Genomic DNA, 23,950 nt, shown 5'->3' with positions numbered 1-23,950 from the left:
TTCACATATGGTGAAACTCTGTCCAGCTCTTTTCAGGTGATATAGTAACAGATCGAAGATGTTATTTACATCCTCAGACTTCACCTTGTGGGGCATATTGCATTTCCTTCCCAAATCCATACTCTCTTCCAAACCGTTCTCGTTCATCCAGAAGCCTCTACGTCTGTGGGCCCACCTCTCCCTCTCACGGTCTCTCTTTCTGTTTTTCTGCTCATCCGTTTTTCACTCAACCTCTCAATCTCTCTCTTATTCCACTTCCTCATTCCACTCGCTTCTGGATCCCCTTCTGATATAAAGCAGTTTAGCTCTTCCAGACTTGGACATCTTTACCCGTCACCTCTCCATTAACATGCAACAGTGATCAGATCCCTGTGCCTTAAAGTACAGCCAAGAGATAATAAATATTTTTTGTTTCTTTTTTCCCCCCAAGCACTTGCTAAGTTGTATACTTAACTTGGTACAGGAGACAATAATTACATACTGGTGGCTGCCATTTAACTGTACAAATAGCCATTTGTATTGCCAGTCTTTGGTGGACAGGATTTTGTTTGTCGTTGTCCCTGGGTTTCCTCAATTGGAGGTCCCCATGTGCCCCTGACGGTGTGGGTGTCAAGGGTGGCTTCCCTTCTAGATCTAGCACCAGTGGGGAGTCTCCATTAAGTTGTTTTCTAAGTGTTGGGTATGGATTTGGCTCTATCCATTTGCATTCTTGCTTCTATCCCCTTGGTATGAAGGGGGACCAGAGAGAAGGCTGCTGAGGTTGGAGGCTCCAGCTCTGGCCAAGGATTGTCCATGCTCACATCTGATGTATGTCTAAGCCTGGCAGCCTGGGCTTCATCACTGCAGAGATCTCCCCAGGTAAACAACCTCGGCCAGAGGCTAGCAGTCCTTGGCTGTCCCTCTCCTCCTGACCATGGTGCACCCGCAGTTATAAAGCCACGACTCTGCTGTCTGCCTGCTCCCCCCAGTAGGAGGGAGAGTAATGAGGGGTGGTGGTACTGACTTCGGATTGCTCTCACCGCCCTGCAGTTCACATCCATAGCTAGAAACCTGAGGAGAGCATGTTGACTCCTGAAAATCAGCCTTGAGTGAACATGAAGCTGACAGACCGTGACAGTGGGATTTATGAATCAGCTGAAATGTACAAAAAATGAAATCCCTTTTTGTTGCTGAAGGAAACCCCAGAGGCACAAAAAGCCCTTATTTTTTTGGCTTTATTTACAATTTACCTATATTTTAAGCAGTGGTTAGTCCTAAGTTCCTTGCCTACTCAGGATTCGATAAAAGACAGGAGTAAAGGAAGTCTGTGACACGATAAAACCATTAAGCAACAGCCTTCGAGGGCCTTTGGGGATTTTCACAAATTGTTCTAATAAATGAACCCATTAACTACATGAAATCAGGCATTAAGCATAATGGAAATTTATGAGTTCTGCTTCTTGTTACTGTTCTCTTTTGTTGGCTGTCAGGGGTGGGGGTTATCTGTGTATATTTGTTGGGAGATGGAAAAAATCAAGCTCAGTGGACTCCATGTCATCCCTGTGTGCGGAGCCCAGCCCTTTGAGATTTGGGGCACTGGTGAGGTTTTAGGGAAAGCCAGATTTCTTGACTTATCAGTGACATCAAAGTGAGGGCAGCACAAAGCTTATTGGACTATCTCGAAGGGAACCTGAGCTCTGATGCAGGAACAGGATGATAAATACGCAGTCTTGCTCAGCAACATGACAGTCACTGTTCAGTCTGGGATAGTGAGCAGCACCGTACAGCCCCAGCTACGCACAAGTTCACTCTGGGAACCTAGGCAAGTCATTCACTCCTCATGAGAAGTTTCCTCTCATAATCCCCATCCTGTCTACCTCACAGAGTTGTCTGAAGGGTTAATGGGCACAGTATCCATAACACTTGGAAAGTACAAAAATGTGACCTGACCTCTATAGGAGATATGAATAACTGGTTCTCTTGAGCTAATTGAAAGCTGGTGTGGTCTAGGTCAATGACCATCGAATGCTTAATTTAAAATAATTTTTCAATTGGTATGCAATTGGAGTTTTTCATTCCGTGTCATATTTGGGAAAATTAGTTTAGCTCCTTCCCCATTATTGAAGCCACAAACATAGGAGAGAGGATGAAGGAGGTAAGCTATAGTTTACCTAAGAGAGAATCACACTCAGTTCTCAGCTTATCGACAGTTGTTGAAGTGACATTTATGAAGTCCACTATTTAGGAGACATTTGTGCTCACTTTGGCCCAGGTAACTAAGCTAGCAGGAAAAATGTAGTGTTCCGAGAATCAAGGAAGGGCAGACACTGAAGGAATTTTTTAAACCTCTGTCACTGCTTAAGTAATGCATGAAAGAGAATATTTTACAAAGTATATAATGCCACCAAAGGTATAGGCATCTGACAAGGTGTCCTCCAACCAAGCACATGCAAAATAGGTCTCACCTTTGGTTCCAAATAGGCTCTCAGTCTTTTTTTTTTAATTTTAATGTTTTTTATTATATTATGTTAGTCACCATACAGTACATCCCTGGTTTCTGATGTAAAGTTCGATGATTCATTAGTTGCGTATAACACCCAGTGCACCATGCAATACGTGCCCTCCTTACTACCCATCACCAGCCTATCCCATTCCCCCACCCCCCTCCCCTCTGAGGCCCTCAGTTTGTTTCTCATAGTCCATAGTCTCTCATGCTTCATTCCCCCTTCTGATTACCCCCCCTTTCTTTATCCCTTTCTTTCTTTTTTTTTTTTTTAAGATTTTATTTATTTGACAGAGATAGAGACAGCCAGCGAGAGAGGGAACACAAGCAGGAGGAGCGGGAGAGGAAGAAGCAGGCTCCTAGCGGAGGAGCCTGATGTGGGGCTCGATCCTGGAACACCGGGATCACGCCCTGAGCCGAAGGCAGACGCTTAACCGCTGTGCCACCCAGGCGCCCCATATCCCTTTTTTCCCCTACTGATCTTCCTAGTTCTTATGTTCCATAGATGAGAGAAATCATATGATAATTGTCTTTCTCTGCTTGACTAATTTCACTTAGCATTATCTCCTCCAGTGCCGTCCATGTTGCAGCAAATGTTGAGAACTCGTTCTTTCTGATAGCTGAGTAATATTCCATTGTATATATGGACCACAACTTCTTAATCCAGTCATCTGTTGAAGGGCATCTCGGTTCCTTCCATGATTTGGCTATTGTGGACAATGCTGCTATGAGCATTGGGGTGCATATGGCCCTTCTCTTCACTACATCTCAGTCTTTATCGATGGCATCACCCCAAAGTATTAACTCTTTGTTAGAGATATTAATTAACCTTAGGTTTTGTTGAGTCAAATATTAAATGCATATTAAATGTTAAGAGTAACTACTAAAAGAAAAGAAATAGAATGCGGTGATTCCAACCAGCAACTGGTAGGGACAAGGGAAATGAGGTGAAAGAAATAAAACTGTACTTATCCAAAGGAATCCAGAAAAAGAATAGAAAATCATAAACAGTGCTCAAAATTAGGTGGCAGAAATAAATCCAAATACATTTATAGTCACAATAGAATGTAAATGGGCCATATTTACTAGCTACTGGATTCTTAAAAATTCCACCTACGCTCCAATTACAAGAGCCATGTTTAAAACATAAGGACACAGGAAGGTTAAAAGCAAAAAGGATGAAAAATAGATACCAGACCAATGTTAACAAAAATTAAAAGTTGGTGTGGCTATGTTAATATCATAGAAATTAGGTCTAAGGCAAAAAGAATGATCAATGATAAAAGGGATCACTGCATAATGATAAGTGGAATAATTCAACAGGAAGATATAAAAACTATAAGCTTATGTATACTTAATGACAGAGCCTCCAAACATATGAAACAGAAAAGAACAAAATGAAGAGAATTTGGCAAGTCCACCATGATGGCGGGAGATGTAAATACCTTTCTGTCATAAATGTTAAAGCGAACAGACAAAAAATATTGGTAAGAGTGTAGACTGAAATGCAACAAGCTTAACTGAATGAATTAACAAGGGAATGCTGCACCCAACAATTAGTGAACACTATTCTTGTCAAGGATGCATTGAACGCTTACAAAAACTGACCCTGTACCAGATCATAAGGCAACACTCAACACAAGTAGAAGAATCCATCCTGTTTAGACTATTCTGTGGGTAGAGCAGAAATCACTCCTACTCATCCCACTGGTGACAAAGCCCATTCAACTGTTCCTTTTTAATGTCTCTTAAAATCATCCTCTCTTCTCCGTCCTCACTGTGGCTGCTCCCTGCTGATGCAACCCCTTATCTCACCCGGGCTGCTCAGGCAGGCAGAGGGGGTCTGTCTTCTCCAGCACTGCAGCCTTCTAACCCACTGTCGACCCTGCTGCTACTGTCCTTTCTAAGGCATGAGTCTGGTCATTGTTTTCCTGCTGAGGATCTCTGGCTGTGTCAGTAGCTTGTCTGCGGCCATCAGGATAAAACCCAGACCCCACCGTGACCTGTGAGGATTCATCATCAGGTCCCTGCCTAACTCCGTTGCCTTTTCTCGTATTGGCTTGTTCTTCTTGTAGTCCCCCCACACCCTCACACTCACCCAGAAGCATTCTCTCTTCCTCCCTCCACCTTCCACCGTGGCCAGTCTAGGTAATCCTCTCCCTTCAAAAAGTCATCTCAGATATGTCCTCCTCCAGAAAGCCGATGTGGACGCATCCCCCAGCCCTAACCGCCCCCCCCCCCCGCCATCCACACCACACATGCCAGTTTCGATTTTAGTTGACTCCCTATATGCCCCTCGAGTAGCACATCATTTACCCTGTGGAAGCCCTGGCTATAACCGCCATGTATATCTCCCACTGAAACCATTCAGCGGTTTCCCATTGCTTGGGGTAAAGACTAAGGCCTCATCCCTATTGTTTCATAATGCATATGAGTGTCGAATCACTATGTTGTACACCTAGAACTAACAGAGTATTGTATGTCAACTACACTTCAATTACAAAGCATATTTAAAAGTTACCTTTTGCTTTTTAAAAAAAGTTATAAGGCCTTAACAGGGCCTGTAAGGCTCAGAGGACCAGCCTTGGCTTCCCCCCTGCCTCATCACCCACCATTCTCTTACCCCACACTGGCCTTCCATTTCCCTGAAACCCCATGCCCCTGTTCAGCCTAGGATCTTGGCCTACACGGTTCCCCGCTCTGTAGAGCACTATTCCTCTCTCTCCCTCCACCCCACTCGCCTGGTGAACGGCTACATTTTGTTCAAGTCCTAGTTCAATTGCCAATTCCTCAAGGAAGCCTTTGCTGACTTTAACTGGGTCAGCTTCCTCCCATTCTCGTAGGACCATCTAACATTTCCTCCAAGCCCTTACTTCATTTTTTAATTACACATTCATTCTTCTGATTATTTAATTAATGTCTCTCTCTATGACTGGACTGTCAGATCCATAATAGTACAAACCAATCTGCTTGCTCACCATGGTATCCCAGCACCTGGCAAAATGCCTGGCATCTAATGGGCCCTTGATAAATATTTGTTGAATGAGTGAATGAATATAATTTAACTAAGGTTACCTGACTGTCTCCTTCACTAGTCTCTAAAGCTATGGAACAAAAGCTATGCCTCTTTTTCTAGGCCCTGCGTTTACTAGCAAATGCCTGCACATAATCATTGCCCTTGGCATATTTGTTGATTGAATACCAGTCCAGTCCCTTATTAGGAGCCTCTAGTGGAAACATGTTATCAGAAGACCTAATTAGAAAGTGGCATCCTATAGGTATTAACAGAGAGGCTAAACCAAGACCCTAAACATATTTTAAGTGGGTTCAAATTAGGCTGGAATATTCTACCCTTGGTTAAAAGCAGACCCAAACATTTTTCCCATCTTGTAGAAGATACTTCCTTACTTCCTTGAAGGCAATATTTGGGAATTTAAGAATCTCAAAAAAAGGATCAGATCTTTTAGCCTCAAGTCGGACTTCTTTATCTCACTGTGAAAAATTTTGTAGGGCCGAAAAAGAACTCTAGGTTTTGTCAGTCTGTCAGGGAGTGCCAGGTTTGGCAGGAACCCACCTCACACCCTCTGGTGAAGAAAAGTTTGCCCGAAGAAAGGGAGCAGGGTGTTCTTCTGTCGTTTTCCCCTTCCTCCCCCGTCAGTGATCTGTACCAGGTCTGGGGTAGGAATGTGCCCCTGGCTGCCTGGCGGGGCTAGCGTCTTGGTCTGCTGCTCCCAGGCCAGCTGTGTTCATGAGCTGCAATCTCATCTTCCAGAGCTGGCAGCAAACTGCGGACATGGCCATGGCGTAGACTCAGCTGTGTGTACAGGAGGTGGTTCCTCCAGGTTTGTGAAAGCCAATTTTTAAATATTCAGGAATTTTGCAAGCTGGTTAGTAAATCATTAGTGGGCTTGAAATCAACCCCGTGAGAGTATTTACACCAAAGAAACTGGAAAATACTATAATCAGGGCTTTTTTCTCTCTTTTCTTTTTTCTTTTCTTCTTTTTTCCCCCTACCTCTCTTTCTTCCTTCAGTTCCTCCCTCCCTCCCTCCCTTCATCCTTCCTTCCTTTTCTCTGATAGCTGGTTTACCAGCATACTATTAGACTCAGGTTTCAGTCCTAGCTGTACACTCGCTAGCAACGTACTCACTCAGTCTCAGAGAGCCTCAGTTTCCCCATCTGCAGAATGGGGTCCCATTAGCTACCGCGCAGAATTGCTGTGTTTAGTGATCACATGTACAAAGCGCTAAGCCCAGCATTTGAAAACGTGCGAGCATTCATAGATATTAGTTTGATTATCATTCTCCATGTAGCTTGTTTTGTTTGCCAATCCCCTGTGCTATTGACTTAGCATTGAACAAACTTGAGTTTAACATTTAGTAATATTTTAGCAATATTTAAAAAATATCATTTTCTAAGCAATCAGCTAAAGCTTACCATTGCCACTGATGTGCCATGATGCCCTCCTCTCATTTACTCGGGTGCTGAACATCATGTACTAGTTACCGTTCTCGGTGTATTCATGGGTTTGTGTGTTACTGTCCAGGATGACAGAGAGCCTGTGGGTTCAGTGTCTTTCTCTCCTGTTCTTTAATTTAGAATCCTTCTAATCCTCAAGAATCCTTAAGTCAGTGAGAATAAACCACCCCTGGCTCCCAGGATCAAATATTATTTGAGGGAGATCTAAGATGTCATACTCTAGATGCCAACCACTCCTACTCAGCACCTGCCACAGGCAGACTGTTCTGGAAATTTAAAAAAGAAAATAAAGAGAAAGAACGGAAATGAAAAGAAAGACCTGAAATCCCTAATCTACATTCTGAAACACAAAAAGCTCTGAAAACTGGATATTCTTTCATAACGCCAATTGTGGCAAAACCTGACCCAAACTGTCCTGAGACGATTTAAAGTCTTTATTTATCACCCTTTGTGTTAATATTTGTGTAATCAGTCTGGTGCAGAACCACCAATGTGTTTGATGACAGGGGACTGCCCCAGACCCCACTGAAGTTGTTCCATAATATACAATATATGTACCAAACTACCTGTCTAAAATCCCCCAAAGTCTCTGCTCAGAACCATATCTAGCCCCGAGGGTTTTTAGAGAAGGGAGTCTGGGCCTGCAGTAGAAATCACAGTGTCTGTCTTTAAGGAGGTTATAATCTGGCCATACCAGATCAATCCAGCTGAGCTTCTAGTAAGAGGGGCACAGATGCTTGGACGACATGAAGCTGGTAGGAAGTGGGGCCTGGAAATCCAGCCGAACTGTCCCCAGCAGCTCAAACCCACTCTTAGCCCCTGCACTCCTTCATGAGGAGTAAGAAACATGAGCAGAGACACACACATTCCCAGGGATCTCTTCCAGTCCATTCTTTGTTCCCTGGGTTCGGGGTCTTTAATTCTCTGCAGTGCGGCTTATCCACCCCTCAAACGCGGACCCCCATAGAGCATCATTCACTTGGAGGTCAGGAATTATTTTAATGCTTAGAGAAAACACTTTCCAAGAGGAAAGCCTGTGCGCTCCCCAGCACAGCGGCACGCTCTGCAGGCCTCCTTCCTGTCTGAACAGTTCTGGTGCTCCTGGGTCCGGAGCGTCCTACAGGCTCTGGGCCAGCCTGAAGACCTCCACACTTCCTACATGCACGTGTGCTTCCTGCAGACTGAGTCTTTGGAGCCCTGGGCTTCCGGCCAAATACAAAGTGGTTCTGCAGGGGCTCTGGCAGCCCTCCTCCCGTCCCCTAGGCTGCTCTCAGTGATGTGCCTCCAGCACTCTCTTGAAAATGTTGTGCAAGTTACAATGTCCAGAACCAGCCCACAAGGACATTCTTTTCTCAGAGACAGCAGACCTTCCAACTCGTAGGAAGATGGTCTGTTTGCTAGGTGTTTTTTTTTTCCCTCCTGACCTACAAAATTTGGCTTCTCCCAGCTCAGTCTTTTGAAGTATGTGTTTGTTATCTCTTTGGAAATGCTAAGGGCTTGCCCTACTGTATGTTTCCCAACAGCCTGTTCTGGACATACCCAGAAATAATCAAATAAGCTCGTAAATCATAAAGTAGTGACCTTTTCTTGAACATTTACTATGTACCAGGTACTGTCCTAAGTGCTTTGCATACATTATTTCAATTAATCTTCAGAGAAGTTCTGTGAGGTAGGCATTGCTTTTCCCTTTCCTTCTTCCCTTCCTCCCTTCCTCCCTTCTTTCTTTTCTTTTCTTTTCTTTTCTTTTCTTTTCTTTTCTTTTCTTTTCTTTTCTTTTCTTCTTTTCTTTTCTTTTCTTTCTTTCGGCTGAGAGATAAATAAATAGAGTAATATTTTCTATGTAATCATCTACCCTAGCCTGGTCATGTCCCAAAGTTTAATTAACTGAACAGGGAGGCTGCCCTGAACTGAACTCAAGGCATTGCTTTTTTATCCCCAGTTTGCAGCTAAGGACACCGAGGCTTGGAGAGTTTAAACAGTTTGTCTAAGGTCACGCAGATAAATCATTGTTAGAGCCGGGATCTGAACATAGGGTTTAATGACTGCAGAGTCCATGATTTTAATTGCCAAAGAAATACGGGAAAGAGACAGAGGCCCTTTGGATGACTGATCCTTAGCTTCTCTATTCTGTTTACTCTGTCTGCCCTCCCAGCCCCCATAACTCACGCAGCCCCCATCGACAGATACTTGTGTCTCTTGAATGGAGTCTTGGCAGACTCAAAATGGCCCTCTTTCTCAGCGCTATAAATACCCCATCAGCAGTTTATGATCGTCACTGTGATGCTTCCCCAAGATGACCCAGTGGCAGTCAAGTCCCTCCTGGCCTTTGTCACAGTAGAATCAGTTGCCTTTGCTTTCATAGGGCTGGGTGGGGCCAGAGCCCCGTGGGGTAACTGAGTGGATAGTCCTACTTGGGACGGGGCTGGAAAGGCCAGGAAGAAGGGAAGTTCTCGTAGACCTGGGTTTTGGTTTCTGCTGTGTCATTAACTATTTGCATGACTGGGCAGGTCATTGACCCTTCTGATCTCAGCTGCCTCATCTGTAAAATGAAGCTATTATGCATACTGGTCTCGTCCCAGTGCCACGAGGGAGGAGTAGAGCAAGGCAGGCCTGGGAAGGGCCTCACAAGTAGTTAGTGCCTAGGAAATAGAAGGTGCTGTTATGGTTGTTACTAAGAGCCTCTGGTTTAAGGCATTGGTTATTTACATTTTTATGGCACTTGGAGTTTCACAAAGCATTTTATATGAGTAAACAGGCAACTCTGGGTGCCTGTTGTGTATAGATCCTACATGAGATACTTGATAATCATTTTGTATTTTCTCTTCTTCCTATGACGTGGGATAGATGAGCCCTTTCTCTTTTTCTCTAGCCAAGAGAAGTGTGACAGAGGCTGAACAGCTTATCAAAGCACATCTTTGCCTGAGCCAAGAGCAAAACCCTGAGCCCCAAGACATCAGTTTATTATGTGAGCCCTCTGTTGGGCAGCCTCATTTCCAAGGGCCCCATGCTCATTCAAAACACTGAAGAGTAAAAAGGACAAAACTCACATTTCTGCCAGACAGATGATATCCAGGCGTCTCTGGAAGAATGGTTAGCAATCCCGGCATGAGGTTTTGTATTTAAGGTGCTTGGATACGAAGGAGGATTGTAAACCCCGTGGAGCTCGTTTCGCATGTCAGAGTCTATTCTGGATCTTGAAAGTGGGCCATGGAGGCCCCAGCTGTGCCCCAGGAGAGCTACATTCCTGCAGAGACTTCTAGCACTATGCAGGAAGCAGGCGGGGGAGCAGGGCCCAGGATTTGCAAAGGGACCCAGTGGGTGTCTCCGCCAAAGGGCAGGAAGAAAATAATAAGCTGTCCCAGCGCCAGCCTGCCAGGGCTTAGTTTTTGCAGAACCTACATTAGGACAGTATAAACCTTGTTTCCTTTTGCATGATTTCTTTTTAAGGACTTTGGCTATTTTTAGAGGTTCCTTTCCCTTGCCAGCTCTCTTTGATCCCACACAAAAAGTCCAAAAGGGACCTTTCTCCCATCTGCACATTTTGCCCTGTTTCAGCAGGCCCGCTGGCCCCCGTGGTCCTGTGACCATGTCACTGGTATTCCACACACAGCCCTACCCACATCCCAGCTGTTGGCAGGAACCAGGTGGGCTTTATGGGGAGGAGATGAAGTAAGAGAATATCACCGAAGGCCCCGGCAAGGCCTGATGCTTGATAAGGGACGAAAGAGCTTGGCAGTGTGTTGAAATCTTGTATCCAAGACGGTAAACTAAGAGATAAGTCTGCCCCTGGTGTTTAGCATCTCCAAGAAGGTGCATGTTGCACATTGCAAGCATAGGTAGGTACCAGAAACCTTGCCAGTACACTCATCTGTCAACCGTGGCCTCTCAGGGGAGTTTGCTTTCAAGTTGGCAGGTAGTTCAAAGCATGGTTTGCTTTCATTCCTTCAACTCCTCACGGTTCCTCTCCTTGTTTATTTCTTTTTTCTGACTGACCTTTCAAAGCCATTCATACCCTGTACCATCCACTGCTCCTCTGTCATGCTCTTGAGATCAAAGTGCTACTCTGTTGGGTGGGGTTGTTTGAAAAATGGAGAATTTCTACATTATTGGCCTATGAAAGTAGATTAGGCAACAGGAGGCAAGAAGAAATGTCAGAGGGACTTCTCCTCACTTTGCTAGGCTGCCATCTTTTTGCGCATAATTTCTGCTGGCTTTCAAAGGTCCTGTATTCCTCGGTTTCTCCTTGGTATTTGCGGGTTCAAGGGGCTCCTCGGGAATTCCATAAATCTAGACATTTAGATGAGCCCACAGGGGTGGGGCGGACAGAAAGCAGAACATTTTCCAGTGTTTTCCAGTATTGTGTTCTTGACCCTTCAGTGGTGGGAAGACCTTTTCGATAGATGTGTTTGGGTAGAAAACAAGTAAATGGTATTGCTTTTCGAAACTGTCCTCGAGAGGAGTAAGTCATTAGGTTGTAAAATTTCACACTTTGTGGTGGGAGTTTGGTTGATTTGATTTGCAAAAATTCTTCAGACAGCATTTTCAGCAACATAAGTATTATGGGAAGCAGGATACCTGCCTCCCTGAGTCTAATCGTGTCGGGCCCACCCTATCTAGGTAGCTCCCCTCACTTCCCTGTCTCTACTTCTATAACACATGATAATTTGTGATCCTACGTATGTGTTCACTTACTAGTTATTGACTGTCTCGTGCCAGCACACCTCCCAATACACACACACACACACACACACACACACACACACACACACAGTAGATTATATGCCTCACGAGGACCCACATTCAGGTTTGATTTGCTCACATATGACAGTACCTAGATGTGTGCCTGATGCATAGTGATTGCTCAGTAAACATTTGGGAATGAATGAATTAAAGAAATATGTTCTTAGAAAAGCTGTTTGGTTTAAAACACCTAACTTGCCAAAAATAATCCCTATGGAAAAATCCCTATGGAAAAAAAAATGATGTTTAAGTTTAGTTTCCTTTCTGCACAGGTCCATTTCAGTGTGGTAATTAGTGTTTGTCAGAGAAGAGTGTTTGCCAAGGGAGTTGGAATCACTGGTAATCCAGGTAGGACTTTTAAGGAATAGTATGGGACCCATCACTTTTCTTTTCTCTCATTTTCCCTTCAATCTGTACATCCTTTCTTTCTTCCTGTATTCACTAAATGCTAACCAGGTATATGCCAATCATGGTAAAACAGGGGTAATGCTACCTCACAGGATTGGTGTGAGGATAAAATTAGATCATTGTATTTACCAGTTTCTGGCAAAGTTCCTGACATATGAAGAGCCTGATAGATATTAGCCATTAGCATTATCAGAAATATTTATGGAGCAACTATGATGCACTTTCTGTCTCAGAGTCCCCAGAATCAGGAAAAAGAAGAGCATCTGTACCACCAGGGGGCTTGTGATGATTTTTGTTGTTAGTTTTCTTTGCAAAGTATCTCTTGGTTTACAGGTGGGGAAGGTCAGCTAGCCAGAACAAGAGAGAGGAAACGAACAAAATATCAAAATTTTGAATACAGACAGGATCAGTATTACAGACGTTTTCCTTTTGCTCAGGCTCCTTATGTGGCTTGGCACAGCACTGTTGCTGATCCTGTCTTTTTAAAAGAAATTTGATATTTTGTTCATCAAGGATTATTTTGCCCTAAATTTGATTTTTTAAAAATATTGCACTAACGGGGTGCCCAGCTGGCTCAGTTGGAGGAGCATGCGACTCTTGATCTCGGGGTTGTGACTTTGAGCCCCACATTGGGTATAGAGATTACTTAAATAAGTAAATGAACTTAAAAAAATATTGCACTAAAATGTTATTTATTTTGGTTTCTGAGTAAATTTTGTGCCCAACGCAAGTGCCTCCCTTGCCTCACCTTAGTCCCAGCTCCAATGCTAGTAGAATTCCTAAGCTCTTATGGCCAAGTTAAGAGCTATCAGATTTATGTCATTAGTACCTACCGTCAACGCCTAGTCCAGTCCACAGTCTTAACTTCTGAAATAGCCTCTCTTGTCCATGTCCCCTCCCATCATTTTTATACAGAGTGAGAAGGATCTTTGAAAACCTACATCAACCCCTTGCTTGTAACCTTCTGTAGCTTTTTATTTCCATAAAGTAAAATCTGAATCCTGCAAGATCCTGGATGGCCTGGCCTGGCCTCCCACCACTCCCTCCCTTTGCCCACTGTGTCAGTCCCTCCACCCCTGTCTTCTTTTGGATCCTTGAGTCTAGTGTGGTCTCTTCCACATGGCTGCCTTCATACACACTGTTCACTTACTAGCACTTTCTCCTCGCTGGCTCCTCCTCACTCTTCAGATGGCAGCTGAAGCCACCTCCTCAGAGGTCTTCCCTGAACTCCCAATCTAAGTTCTGCTCCCACCCCCGCCTCCACTAGTCTCTTTTGTACCTCCTGTTCTTTCCTATCCAATGTTTCCGGCTGTTTGTAATTAAGTATATATCCATCCATGTGTTGGCCTGTCTCATGTCTTCCGCCCCCAGTAGACCGTAAGCTCTTGGAGGGCAGAAGACATGTTTATTTACCGTCTTCTCCCCAGCCCGTAAACAGTGCCTGGCACAGAGGGGATGCCTGATTATTTATTGAATAAAAGGGAATGAGTGAATAAATCAATCTTCAGCTTGCAAAATCTTGACCTTGGGACATTCTGCTCTTTGTCAACATTTGCTCTTCTAGAGCAAGTGTTTTTCCCCTAGATTATTTTTTTTTGAAAAAGTGAAGCAAATATAGAGATAATTATTGATTGTCACTCATCAAGTCTCTGCTCCCTATCACCAACATCCTCCTGAGAGCCTGCTGCAGGATTCCTGGGAACCACAGGGAAGTAAGTCCACTAAACCATTTGAAATGCTTTTATAAAAATAGACCGGCCTTGACCTTCTTCCTGGGGAAGTGCCTCTTTCCTCTGGACAAACATTGCAAAGAAGTGTTATCTGCTCTTAGAAACCTCCCACGTCAATCATCCTCCCTGCAGGATTTATCTGGACGTGGAATCCTGTTCGAAATGGTCTTCCAACTGCCTGGGTCATCACCTGAGCAAATTGCACACTTACTGTTTCTGTGCTGTTGTTTTTATACGGCAGCGACAAGATAGACAGGACTCAAGGCCTGAGGGACCTATGGGGACATTCCAGTGCACACTGATATGCCCTCGGGGGCAGTTGCTTCCTCCCCAGAGCTTCACTCCACTTTCCTTTGGACTGCAGTACAGGAGTGCGGGCGGCATCATTTTGATGGCTATCCCCTTACCAGATTCCTTTTTTGTGAATTTTATTTAAACTACTGATGTGTGGTTTTACCTAAAGTTCATTTCCTTGTTTAAAGGAAGTTTCTTTCTCGAGTATTCACGCAAAAGCTTTCCATGAACAGAAAGCAGTCCTCGAGATAAATACAGTGGAGGGGCAGCTGTGGTTGGCTTCTGCTTAGGTGCCGCTTCCTGCCCCTGTGGCCCTTCCGCTTGCAAAGAGAGGAAAGCAAGTGACATAATTGCACCAAGCCAAAGCCTTGACTACAGTCATAATAACCAAAGGAAACTTCAAAGTGGGCTCCCTTTCTCTCTGCGTGTGATTGAGAGATATCTTCATCCCACTCAGAACTTCCGTATCAGCAGGGCACATGCCCCTCCTTTGGGAAAAGAAGGGTTAATAGTTAGGGTCTATTGCTTTTCAACAAATAAGCAGAGGATGTCAGTCAGTCCCCTTAGGAGCCCTCAAATATAAAAGAGGGATAGAAAAAAAAGAAAATACAGATAAACGTCAACAAGAAGCCTTTAAAGATCTTCCTTGATCCTATCAGCCAAAGATAACTTCTGTTAACATGTCTATTCATAGAGATAGAAGTCTTTTACAAAGGGCCTTATACATAGGAATATCTCAGATTTTCTGAAACAAAATGACAGCTTTATGCCTGCTTAGATTTCTGCATTGTTTACCTGATTCCTATTTTGCTGCTATCTTTATTTTTCATTTTTCTTCTTTTGGCTTACTTTTACTTTACTTTGCCCTTTTATTTATTTACATTCTTTTTGAATGTGGGACTCAATCCCAGGGCGCTAAGATCATGACCTGAGACGCTTAACCGACTGAGCCACCCAGGTGCCCCTACTTATTTATTTTTGTGCAGAATCTGAGGTCATTAATATTAGACCTTAAAAAATGTTTTTTAATATGAGCAGCTAAAAGTAAAAGTTTCCCTTTAATAATTATTTTAGTTGCCTCCCCAAATTTTCATGTGCTATATTTTTGTATATTGTTCAGTTTAAATTAATCTATAAATTCTCCTTATTCTATGGATTTTCTTTTGATGGATTATTTCAAAGTGTGTTGTTTAATTGAAAATATTTGTAGTTTTCCTAGTTATGTTATGGTTTTTGATATCTGAGTTAATTACACTGTGATCAGAGGGTTTATTCTGTATGATTTCAATTCTATTCAATTGATTCAGGCTCGGTCTGAAGAAAGTAGAATCACGTGATTCCACTTTATAAAATTACATATATATAAACTGTTTTATAATCTGCTTATTTATAGCCAGACTTGACTAAATACGCTAGGATTTTTTTCCTAGTCAATAAACATAAATCTCCATCTCCATTTGTAATGGCTGCAAAGGATTACAGGATTCCATTTTGTGGCCGTGCAAAACTCTGTGAGCTAATCATCTCTTGTTGGACACGTGGTTGTGTTAGTCTTTGTCACTGTTATAAACAAAACTGCTGCAGTCATCCTTGCACCCCATGTGGTTACTTCCCGGGGAGGGTTTATGGACACGGAATTGCTGGGGAAAGCACGTGCATTTTGTTAAGGTTTTCACTCAAAATATTCAGCAAGCTTCTACCTATTATGGGTTTAAGTTCCATTTTTACTCCTTGGCTTACATGGGCTTCCTTTCTGATTTCTCTGTCAGCTCTTCAAGGTAGAGGAGAAATTAATTTGAAAGTTTCAGACCTGCTGACTTTGGTTTCAAAGTCACCTCCTAAAACGGGAGCCTTGCTCCCCTTGCCTCACGGTGCTCTGAGGATGCGCAGCACCCTTCTTGGAATTTCCCTGCAGGCACTTCCGGACACGTGACCCAACCCAAGGGTTGCTTTTCCAGTGTGGGCTTGGGCGCTTGGCAGAGTCCATTGGGCCAGGACTAAGGGGGAGCAGAATGCCCCGAGGCAGCATTGGCTGCGGGCAGCCTTGGTTGGAGTTGTCTTTAGACTGATACTTGTACCACTTTTCTCCTCTTCTGCACCACCCTTAGCTCTCAGCTCTGACCTCTGTTCAAAGCACACCTCCTCTCTAAATCTCCAGGTATAATCTCTGCATAATCCAGCAATTCCCAGACCTCTGGTAAAACGGCCTGTCAGTGCTTTATGCCTGTCTCTTTAATCCACTGTCATTTTGTAAATTTACGGTAAATTCTTGCAAGGGGGACCTCGTCTCCCACTTATTACATCTGGGACTTTGGTGCCTGCCACAGAGCACAATGCATTGGAGGAAGTCAGTAACACTTACTGAAATAAGCACCTGGTTCATCTCCCAGGCGGAGGTGAGGCTGGGCACAGTCAAATAAAAATGGCAGACAACTGAGAATTCTTGCTCGTGTCGCATTCCAAATGGTGTGTGTCCTTGTATTTAAAATAAGAGACAGCCAAGATACAAGTTAAGAAATCACTGTGATTCAGACCGACGGATATTGTCTCTGACTCACCCTTTATAGGTAGCTGTGTGACTGCAGGCAAGTCGTTGGTGCTCTCTGCGTCTGTTTCCTCACCTGAACGGTACCTGTGCGGGGTTGTTGTAAAGATCACACTCGGTAAGAGCATGTAGATAGCACATAGTAGCAGCATGTGATAAGCCCACCGCAAATGGGATCATGACTGCCTTTCATATTTTGGGAATTCACAAAAGAGCCAGGCTCCCTCCTGGGTTGGGGCTGTGGAGCCTCTGCTCCCCTATTCCTTTCGTGCCATGGGGGGCCGTGCCTTGAAGGCTGCCTGGCTTTCTCTAAAGCGTGCCGACTCCGCCTTGCAATAGAGGAGAGAAGTGGTTGCTTTGCTTAGAGGACTTTGCTTTCCTTTCCCAACTCTTGAGATCCAGGTAACAAAGCTTCTGCTGAGTTTTTAACCCCAACAGGTAAGACTCACCAGGGGTCCACAGGTTGATTGCTCATTGTTTCATAAAGCTGTATGTTTTGCACTAATTCTTTTGATTTTCTTAGGCCTTTTCCATTTACTTTGAACAAGCTTTTCAATACCTGACTCTGGGGACCCCAGGAACACATCCGAGTTCCTTACCTGAGCTGTACCTTATGTCAGTGGGCACAGGGCGAGACTCTGCCTTTGCCTTCTGGGCTTTGTTCCTCAGAGAGGGCCCTCCCTGCAGGGGGGGTTGGGGAGGGTGAGCCTGCGAGGGCCCCTCCCCCTGGATTTTCATTCACTGGACCTGAGTTGGGGCTGGCACCTGCAAGCTCAGTACATCTCCCCATGGGATTCTGATGCATGCCAGTGACAACCCCTGGCCTGGGAAATCCTTTCTTTCTACATCAAGAGAGAGAGATAAGGAATTCAGCCAGAAAGGGAGAGGCCAGCTTGATTATTTTTCTCCTTTTTAGCAAAGTCACTGAAATATCTCCAAATCTAATCTCCTTGTTTTCTTTAAAAGCAATGGCCTGAGGGACACTGCCCATTTTGATATGTTTATTTTTTTCTCTTTCTTTCCATTGTTCATATTTCCTTTACTGAATTATTGTTTGTCCTTGCTGGGGGGAAGAAAATAAAACAGAAGGTAAGACAAAATGAGTGAAGGCTCCAGGTCCTTCTGGCCTTGTTGTGCTGTGTGAGACTGGGACAAGAGAGCTGCTTGTCTCTGCAGCAGGGGCCACGGGCCATGGGCAGGCACACCAATGCATCTTGACCTTATTTGGATTGTCGCAGAGCTCTGGTTTACTGACCATGGTGGCACGTGGTGGCATGGCCCATATTTCTCGGAACTGAACCGGAAACCAGTTGTGAAGAATTAACTGAGGCCTAGTCACAATATACAATCCCATGATAAGAAGAAATCAGGCCTCCAGAGGGAGAAAGGTCATTTAGCTAAGGAATGTAATGAGGTTCTGCTGTGTTTGTGTTTCTCTCTGCCTCCTGTTTTAATCAGTCCAGTTGTTTCCGACAGTTCAAAGATTGGAGTCCTCGTTATCCACTTGATGAGCCACCATGCCAGACATGAGGAATATAGTGGGGAACAAGGCAGATGCAGGAGGACCTCCTGAAGTTCGCATTCTAGTGGGTAAGGCCCTCCATAAAAGGAATTCCCAGTGAACTGAGTGTTGCAGAGAAGACCAGGATACTGTGGGAGTTAGATAATAGGTGACCTATGGAGCCCGAGAGATGGGAAGACTTCCTAGAAGAAGTGGAATTTATATTCCTAGTGAGTAGAGAAAAGAAGGTAGCAGGAAGAGCATGTGCAAAGGTCCTGAGTCCAAGAAGAACATGTTTCACTTGGGGGAAAAATAATCTGCTTTGGATGAGGGGAGATGGCTGTGGCTGGAGATGGCAGGGTCAGGCCATGCAGAGTTCTGGAGACTTTTCTCGGAAGTACTGTGGAAAACCACTGAGCAGTGTGGTCTGGGGTGTGACATGATCAAATTAGCTTTTAAAAGATGTCACTGTGGCTGCTCAGTGGAGAAGTAGGGGAGGTGAGGCAGAAGCAGGGAATAGGTGCAGTAGCCCAAGTGAGAGGCAGAGGGACCTCAGATAGGGTGATAGATGTGGGCCTAGGCCAAATGTGGTGTCCATTCTTCACAGCTTCCCAGCCAGGATATCCTGGATCACAGGCACAGTAGCCTTCTCTGAGAGAGATGGCAGCATTCAGCCAGGGCATGGTACTGAGAGGTGAGAGAAACTTGGATTTTAAATTCCTTACTGCCAACTATACCAGAAACTACACTTTCCACATTTGATGGTGCTGCTTTGAGAATGTGGGTCTCACTGATCTTCACTAGCAGATTTAGAAATGAGGCACCAGGGCATCGTAACAGATGACAAATAATGCTGGGGAGCCAGAGTGTCCTCGCTGCCTGACCTGCCAGTCTGAGCATTAAGGACTGTTGTCCCTGCTCCTGTCCATCCTGCTGTGACTCACCAAATGACTGGACAGATCGTCTCTCCCTCAGTTGCATGTATATGACCTCAAGAACTGAATTTCCAAGTCATGCTTTTATACTTTATAAAATATACACGATAGTGTCACCTCTGAAGAGTTTTAAGGGCAGGTCAGACAGCCTGGAGGGGAGGGAGCAGACCAGCCAGCTCTCAAGACGCCTCCTGGTCTTACAATGCCTTGGGGCCTGGTGACACTTAGAGGTGACAGCTGAGGTCATCTTAGGGTGCTTCATTCATTCACTCGGCAAATGGTTATTAAGAATCTACTGTGTTCCTGGCCCTATTCTCAGATGGTGAATAAAGCTGACAGTGTCCTTACCCCATGGAGCTTACATTCCAGTCATTTCCCAAGGCACAGCCAGTGACCCACACTGCCTCCACGCTCTCTTGGTCGTGGTCTTGAATAAAAAGGCCCATGTTCCCTGGCATCGGACCCTTTAGTTGCCACTAACAAGAGTGAGCTTCCATTTTAAAATGTGCCAAGCTATCCCTCACCTCTGGGCCTTTGAGCTTGCTTTCCCCTTGGCCTGGGGCTCTCTTTGCCAACATTGCCTCCCACCCCCAGTACATTCCTACTTCTTCAGACTTCACTTCAAATGTTACTCAAATAAGCCTTCTTTTACCACCAGCCCCAGGACCAGGCCCAGCTCCCCCCCCATTGGGGGGCACAGGTGTCCCTTATCCTTCTGTTCTCTGCTGGTGCTGTTTCCTGGACTCTTTCTCCCTCTCGACTTTGCTCCATTAGGGCAGAGCCCTTGTCTGTAGCGCTCAGCTTTGTATCTCTATTGCCTTGCAGATATCATGGTACATATCATGGTACATAGTATGTGCTGACTAAATATTGCTGAAAGGAATGAGGGCTGGAAGGGGATGATGAGTTGTATTGTGCTGCACAGCGTATCGGTTTTACTAAAAAGACCTGCACTGTGCAGAAAACCCCTCATGAACCAAAGCCTGAGAAACTGCTAATTGCCAGTCACCATACTGAGCCCCAGGATGCATATATTTTTAAAGATTTTATTTTTAAGTAATCTCTGCACCCAGCATGGGGCTCGAACTCACAGCCCCAAGATCAAAAGTCACATGCTCTACTACCAATGCCAACCAGGCGGTCCCAAGTCTGAATATTTTTGACTGAGTACATCAATATGACATTAATCCTACGTTTTCTAAAACCATTGATCTCTCCCTGCAAAAACTAACAAATCAGAGAGATGAAAAAACCAGAGAAGGGATGAGTTGATCTATTACTATTCATTAATTCATTCAACAAATACTTATTAAATACTATGATTTATCAGGCACTGAGGACATGGAGGCAACAGAAAAGCGCGTCCCTGCTTTCTTGTTTATTTTTATTCCTGTAGGGGGAGATACTGCATTTTTAAGAAGCGAACAGCTAAGACAATGTGAAACAGTGCCAATTCCTCCCTAGGTCCACTGAAATCAGATGCCTGGTGGCCAGTGGCCGGAGAGGGGGAGTGCACCAGCAGGGGGAGAGTGGTGGGGGTGTCTCGGAGGAGGTCACACTGAACTGTGCCCTTTGAGGATGAGCAGTTGTTCAGTGGGTGGGGTCAGGGATGTGTGCAGAGCCCTATGCATCCCAGTGTGTTTCACTGGCCGGAGGAGACTGCTTGAGCCTCAGGAGCAAGGAGTGGGCGCATTTCGGGGAAGAAAAATCAAGATGCTAAACTTTTTTCCAGTTGTTAGCCCAGAATAAGCAGAAGACTCAAAATAATTCGCCAACTGGGGGGAGGGGCACAAGAGTTAATATAATCTTTTCAAAGGACAGATGCTTCTCTGAGGGCCAGTGCTGCCTCTATTCAGAACCTGTCCTGATCCTCACCAAGTTCAAATTCATTGTTTCCTCCTGCAGCACGTTGGCTTGCACTGTTTGTGGCAGTCACTACAGTCTACCCAGCAATTACAGTCATTTGCATCCCCTGCTTGGCCTCCCTAGTGACTTTTCAACTCCTTGAGGACGGGGATTGAATCTTACCCACTCCCTTTCCCCGTGGACACACTCTTATCTTGCACTTAGTAGATGCTCAGTGGATATTTGCTGACATTTATTAAATCGAATCACTAAGATTTCTGGCTAATATTTTAAAAATATACCTATTTAAAAAAGTCTTGGGGCACCTGGGTGGTTCAGTTGGTTGAGTGTCTGCCTTTGGCTCAGGTCATGATTCCGGGGTCCTGGGATCGAGTCCCGCATTGGGCTCCTTGCTTAGTGGCGAGCCTGCTTCTCCCTCTCCTGCTCCCCCTGCTTGTGCTGTCTTGCTATCTCTCTCTCTGTCAAATAAATAAATAAAATCTTAAAAAAATAAGAGTCTTAATTTGGGCAATAGGCGTGGTAATTCAGAGCATAAAACTCTCGAGGGAGACCCGCACCCAGATGGTTCTAGTCGAGAATGTCCGATGCCTGAGGCTTTCCAGTGAGGATGGCAGGATAAGAAAAGCAAGTTGTGGGGGGCACAGGAAGAAGCAGGGCTGTGAGGACTAAATACTAATTTGGCTGTTTCGGTCTTGGTGGTGGTAAAATGCCATTGAAAATCAATGTACGGTCCCTCCAGCACAGTGCCGCAGATGTCCAGGCTCGCTCTGAGATTGCCGCTGCCTGGTTGGTTAGTTGGTTGATTTAGGGGTTCGTTGGGGTTTCTTATTTCCTTGGTCATTTCTTTCTTCCAGTGGGTTCATTTTCCATATATAAAGAATGTTTTGTTTTGATTAATCTAGATATATGTAGCTCAAATGTATCTTTAATTATCATTTAATTCGTATTTTTAAAGTTGAATTAGTGTTCAAACTGGAATTTATATCACATGGAAGTTTGGTGTCGCTGCTGGAAATATACCACCAGCACCAGTTGCCACAGAAGGAAGAATGTAAAGTAAGATTGATCAAAATATAGCATGTTAGGAAATTAAAAAAAAAAAAGAAGTGTAGAACTATAAAGTCTTATTTATTTGTGCCGTCTTGTGGAGTTAGATGTTATCTCATGATTTCATATGGTGGCACTTGAGTGTACTGTTATTCTAATTTTCATAGATGAGAAAACTGAGCTCTTGAGCAATGAAGAAATCAAGTAACTCCCAGAGGTAGGAGGTCTTTCGACCTGAATTATCATTTAGTTTTTGATTTGCAAATAACCTATGTGAAGAGGACCCCAGGAATTTCATGGAGCTAAAAAATGGAACAGATGGTAGGGCCAGAGATGATGAACTATTAAAACATAAATTTAGGTACGAACAGTTTGCTTTTGTAAGTAAAGATAACATCTAATGAAGCATGGAAACACAAAGCGAAAAAGCAAGGGGAGAAGGGAGCTCTGCACTGGGGGGAGTGAGCAGAGGAGCTTGGCTCCCCGGCCCCACAGGGCTCCCCCCTGCAGTGGTGCAGCCTCAGTTCAGGCTGAGGAATGGCCCAGTGAGAACAGCGTTATGTGGAGACAGGGAAGGAAAGAGAGGGCCCGAGTGCTTTGCTTCTCTCTTGGCTGTAGCTCATTAACGAAACTCAAGTTCATTTTCCTTGTCCCCTTGGACAAGGTTAAAATCCTGACGGAGGCCCGAGGGGATGTCTGTGGGGCCTTTTCGGGTTCAGAAAACTCACATGCAAGCTCCTTTGTTTACATCAGCAAATCCAGCTGCATCGTGCAAGCGCTTGACCGGCCACTGACTCTCAACTCAAAACAGATGTCTGGGCTGCACAGAGGAAACATGCAGGGCTCCTGAACTGGTAGGACTTTGTCTCGATGAGTGCAGGAAAAGGACAAGAGATGGATGGCACTGGGTGTGCCAAGAGCTGACAACCACAGCGGTCTACCAGACCTGGCTGTGGGCTGGCTTGAGCCACATGGGCTCTGGGACGAGATACTCAGCTGCATTCCTGCCCGGAAAGCGAAGTTTCTGTGTGTGTTGGGCTGGGGCGGGCCGGTGGGGGGTGGGGGAGAGTTTGAACTGCCTTTGGCGGGGATTTCAAAGGAGGTGAGGTCCCGTCCCCTAGGCTCGAGAAGGGGAAGCGGGATCAGAACCAGGATTCCACTTGGAGCTCAGTTCTAGAAATCGCTCTTCTAGTTTCTGTCTGCATAACGTTTCTGAATGTTACCCATACGGTAGATGATGAAATAAATCGATCCCGATAAATAAATGCTTATCTAATAAATGATGAGGTTACTCATTATATTAGACATTTTTCAGGTAATGCTTACTGGTTAGAAATGTCAATGAATGGTGAACAACCGAGTCCTCCTTGAAGAACCAAGCATTTTCACATATGCTGTACGCAGTGTATCCTAGGAAGCCCCATGTCATCGACACACTTAGTTGAACAAACAGGCCTGCGTTATATACCGTGCTCTACTCTGTGCACAGATAGTCACGTAGTAGATTTGCAAAATGGAATACTCTGAAACAGATTTCCTTGAGGAAAAGGATGAAATCAAGGCACTAACAATTATTTCAGACATGAAGAAATGATTTTACAAGACAGTACGACATATATATGTGCGTTGGAAAGTGAGAGTACAAATTATACACACCACACACACAAAACACAAATACACACATGAATGTGACAACAGCCATCATTGAATGGTAAGGTTACAGATGACTCTTGTTTTCTTCTATTTTTCCATATTTCCCTCATTTTTTCCCACAAATACCATGTATTATTTGTGTAATTACAGAAATTTCTATTTTTAAAAATCTATTAAAAATGCTGTATATACCTCTCACCGTAGTACTACTAAGAGTCAATACCTTAACTTACTGCTACAAATTCCTCACTCAAGGCTTCCTCTAGGTAAA

General features: G+C 44.5%; 2 protein-coding genes and 1 non-coding gene across 19 annotated transcripts in view; 1 reads left to right on the top strand and 2 right to left on the bottom strand.

Moving 5' to 3' along the window:
• Positions 1 to 23,950, top strand: part of LOC123790207 (uncharacterized) — a 385,091-nt gene that overhangs the window by 254,323 nt on the left and 106,818 nt on the right. For all 12 annotated transcript variants that reach the window (XM_087862175.1, XM_087862176.1, XM_087862173.1 and 9 more), the window contains 2 exons: positions 11,973 to 12,048; positions 16,700 to 16,795. In XM_087862175.1, the coding sequence (XP_087718301.1) occupies positions 11,973 to 12,048; positions 16,700 to 16,795 (172 nt within the window). The remainder of the gene's footprint in view (positions 1 to 11,972; positions 12,049 to 16,699; positions 16,796 to 23,950) is intronic.
• The window catches only part of FGF1 (fibroblast growth factor 1), a 93,903-nt gene that overhangs the window by 22,355 nt on the left and 47,598 nt on the right, over positions 1 to 23,950 (bottom strand). Inside the window, exon 2 of one of the 6 annotated variants that reach the window (XM_045794399.2) lies at positions 16,691 to 16,764. The exons of 1 other annotated variant lie outside the window; for it this stretch is intronic. The gene's annotated coding sequence lies outside the window, so the exon portion shown is untranslated. Of the gene's footprint in view, positions 1 to 4,580; positions 4,675 to 6,056; positions 6,346 to 10,007; positions 10,114 to 16,690; positions 16,765 to 23,950 lie in introns of those variants that run through there. 4 more of the 6 variants (XM_087862184.1, XM_045794401.2, XM_045794398.2 and 1 more) reach the window with 4 other exon arrangements.
• LOC123790633 (small nucleolar RNA SNORA36 family) lies at positions 8,758 to 8,884 on the bottom strand. Its single transcript, XR_006779158.1, has one exon. It is a non-coding gene; the product is annotated as a small nucleolar RNA SNORA36 family (small nucleolar RNA).

The sequence above is a fragment of the Ursus americanus genome, chromosome 5 (assembly GCF_024610735.1).
Source record: "Ursus americanus isolate L20-20 chromosome 5, mUrsAme1.1.p, whole genome shotgun sequence".
Classification (NCBI taxonomy): Eukaryota; Metazoa; Chordata; class Mammalia; order Carnivora; family Ursidae; genus Ursus; species Ursus americanus.
Note: the sequence above shows the minus strand (reverse complement) of the source record. Positions and strands in the feature narration are given on the sequence as shown.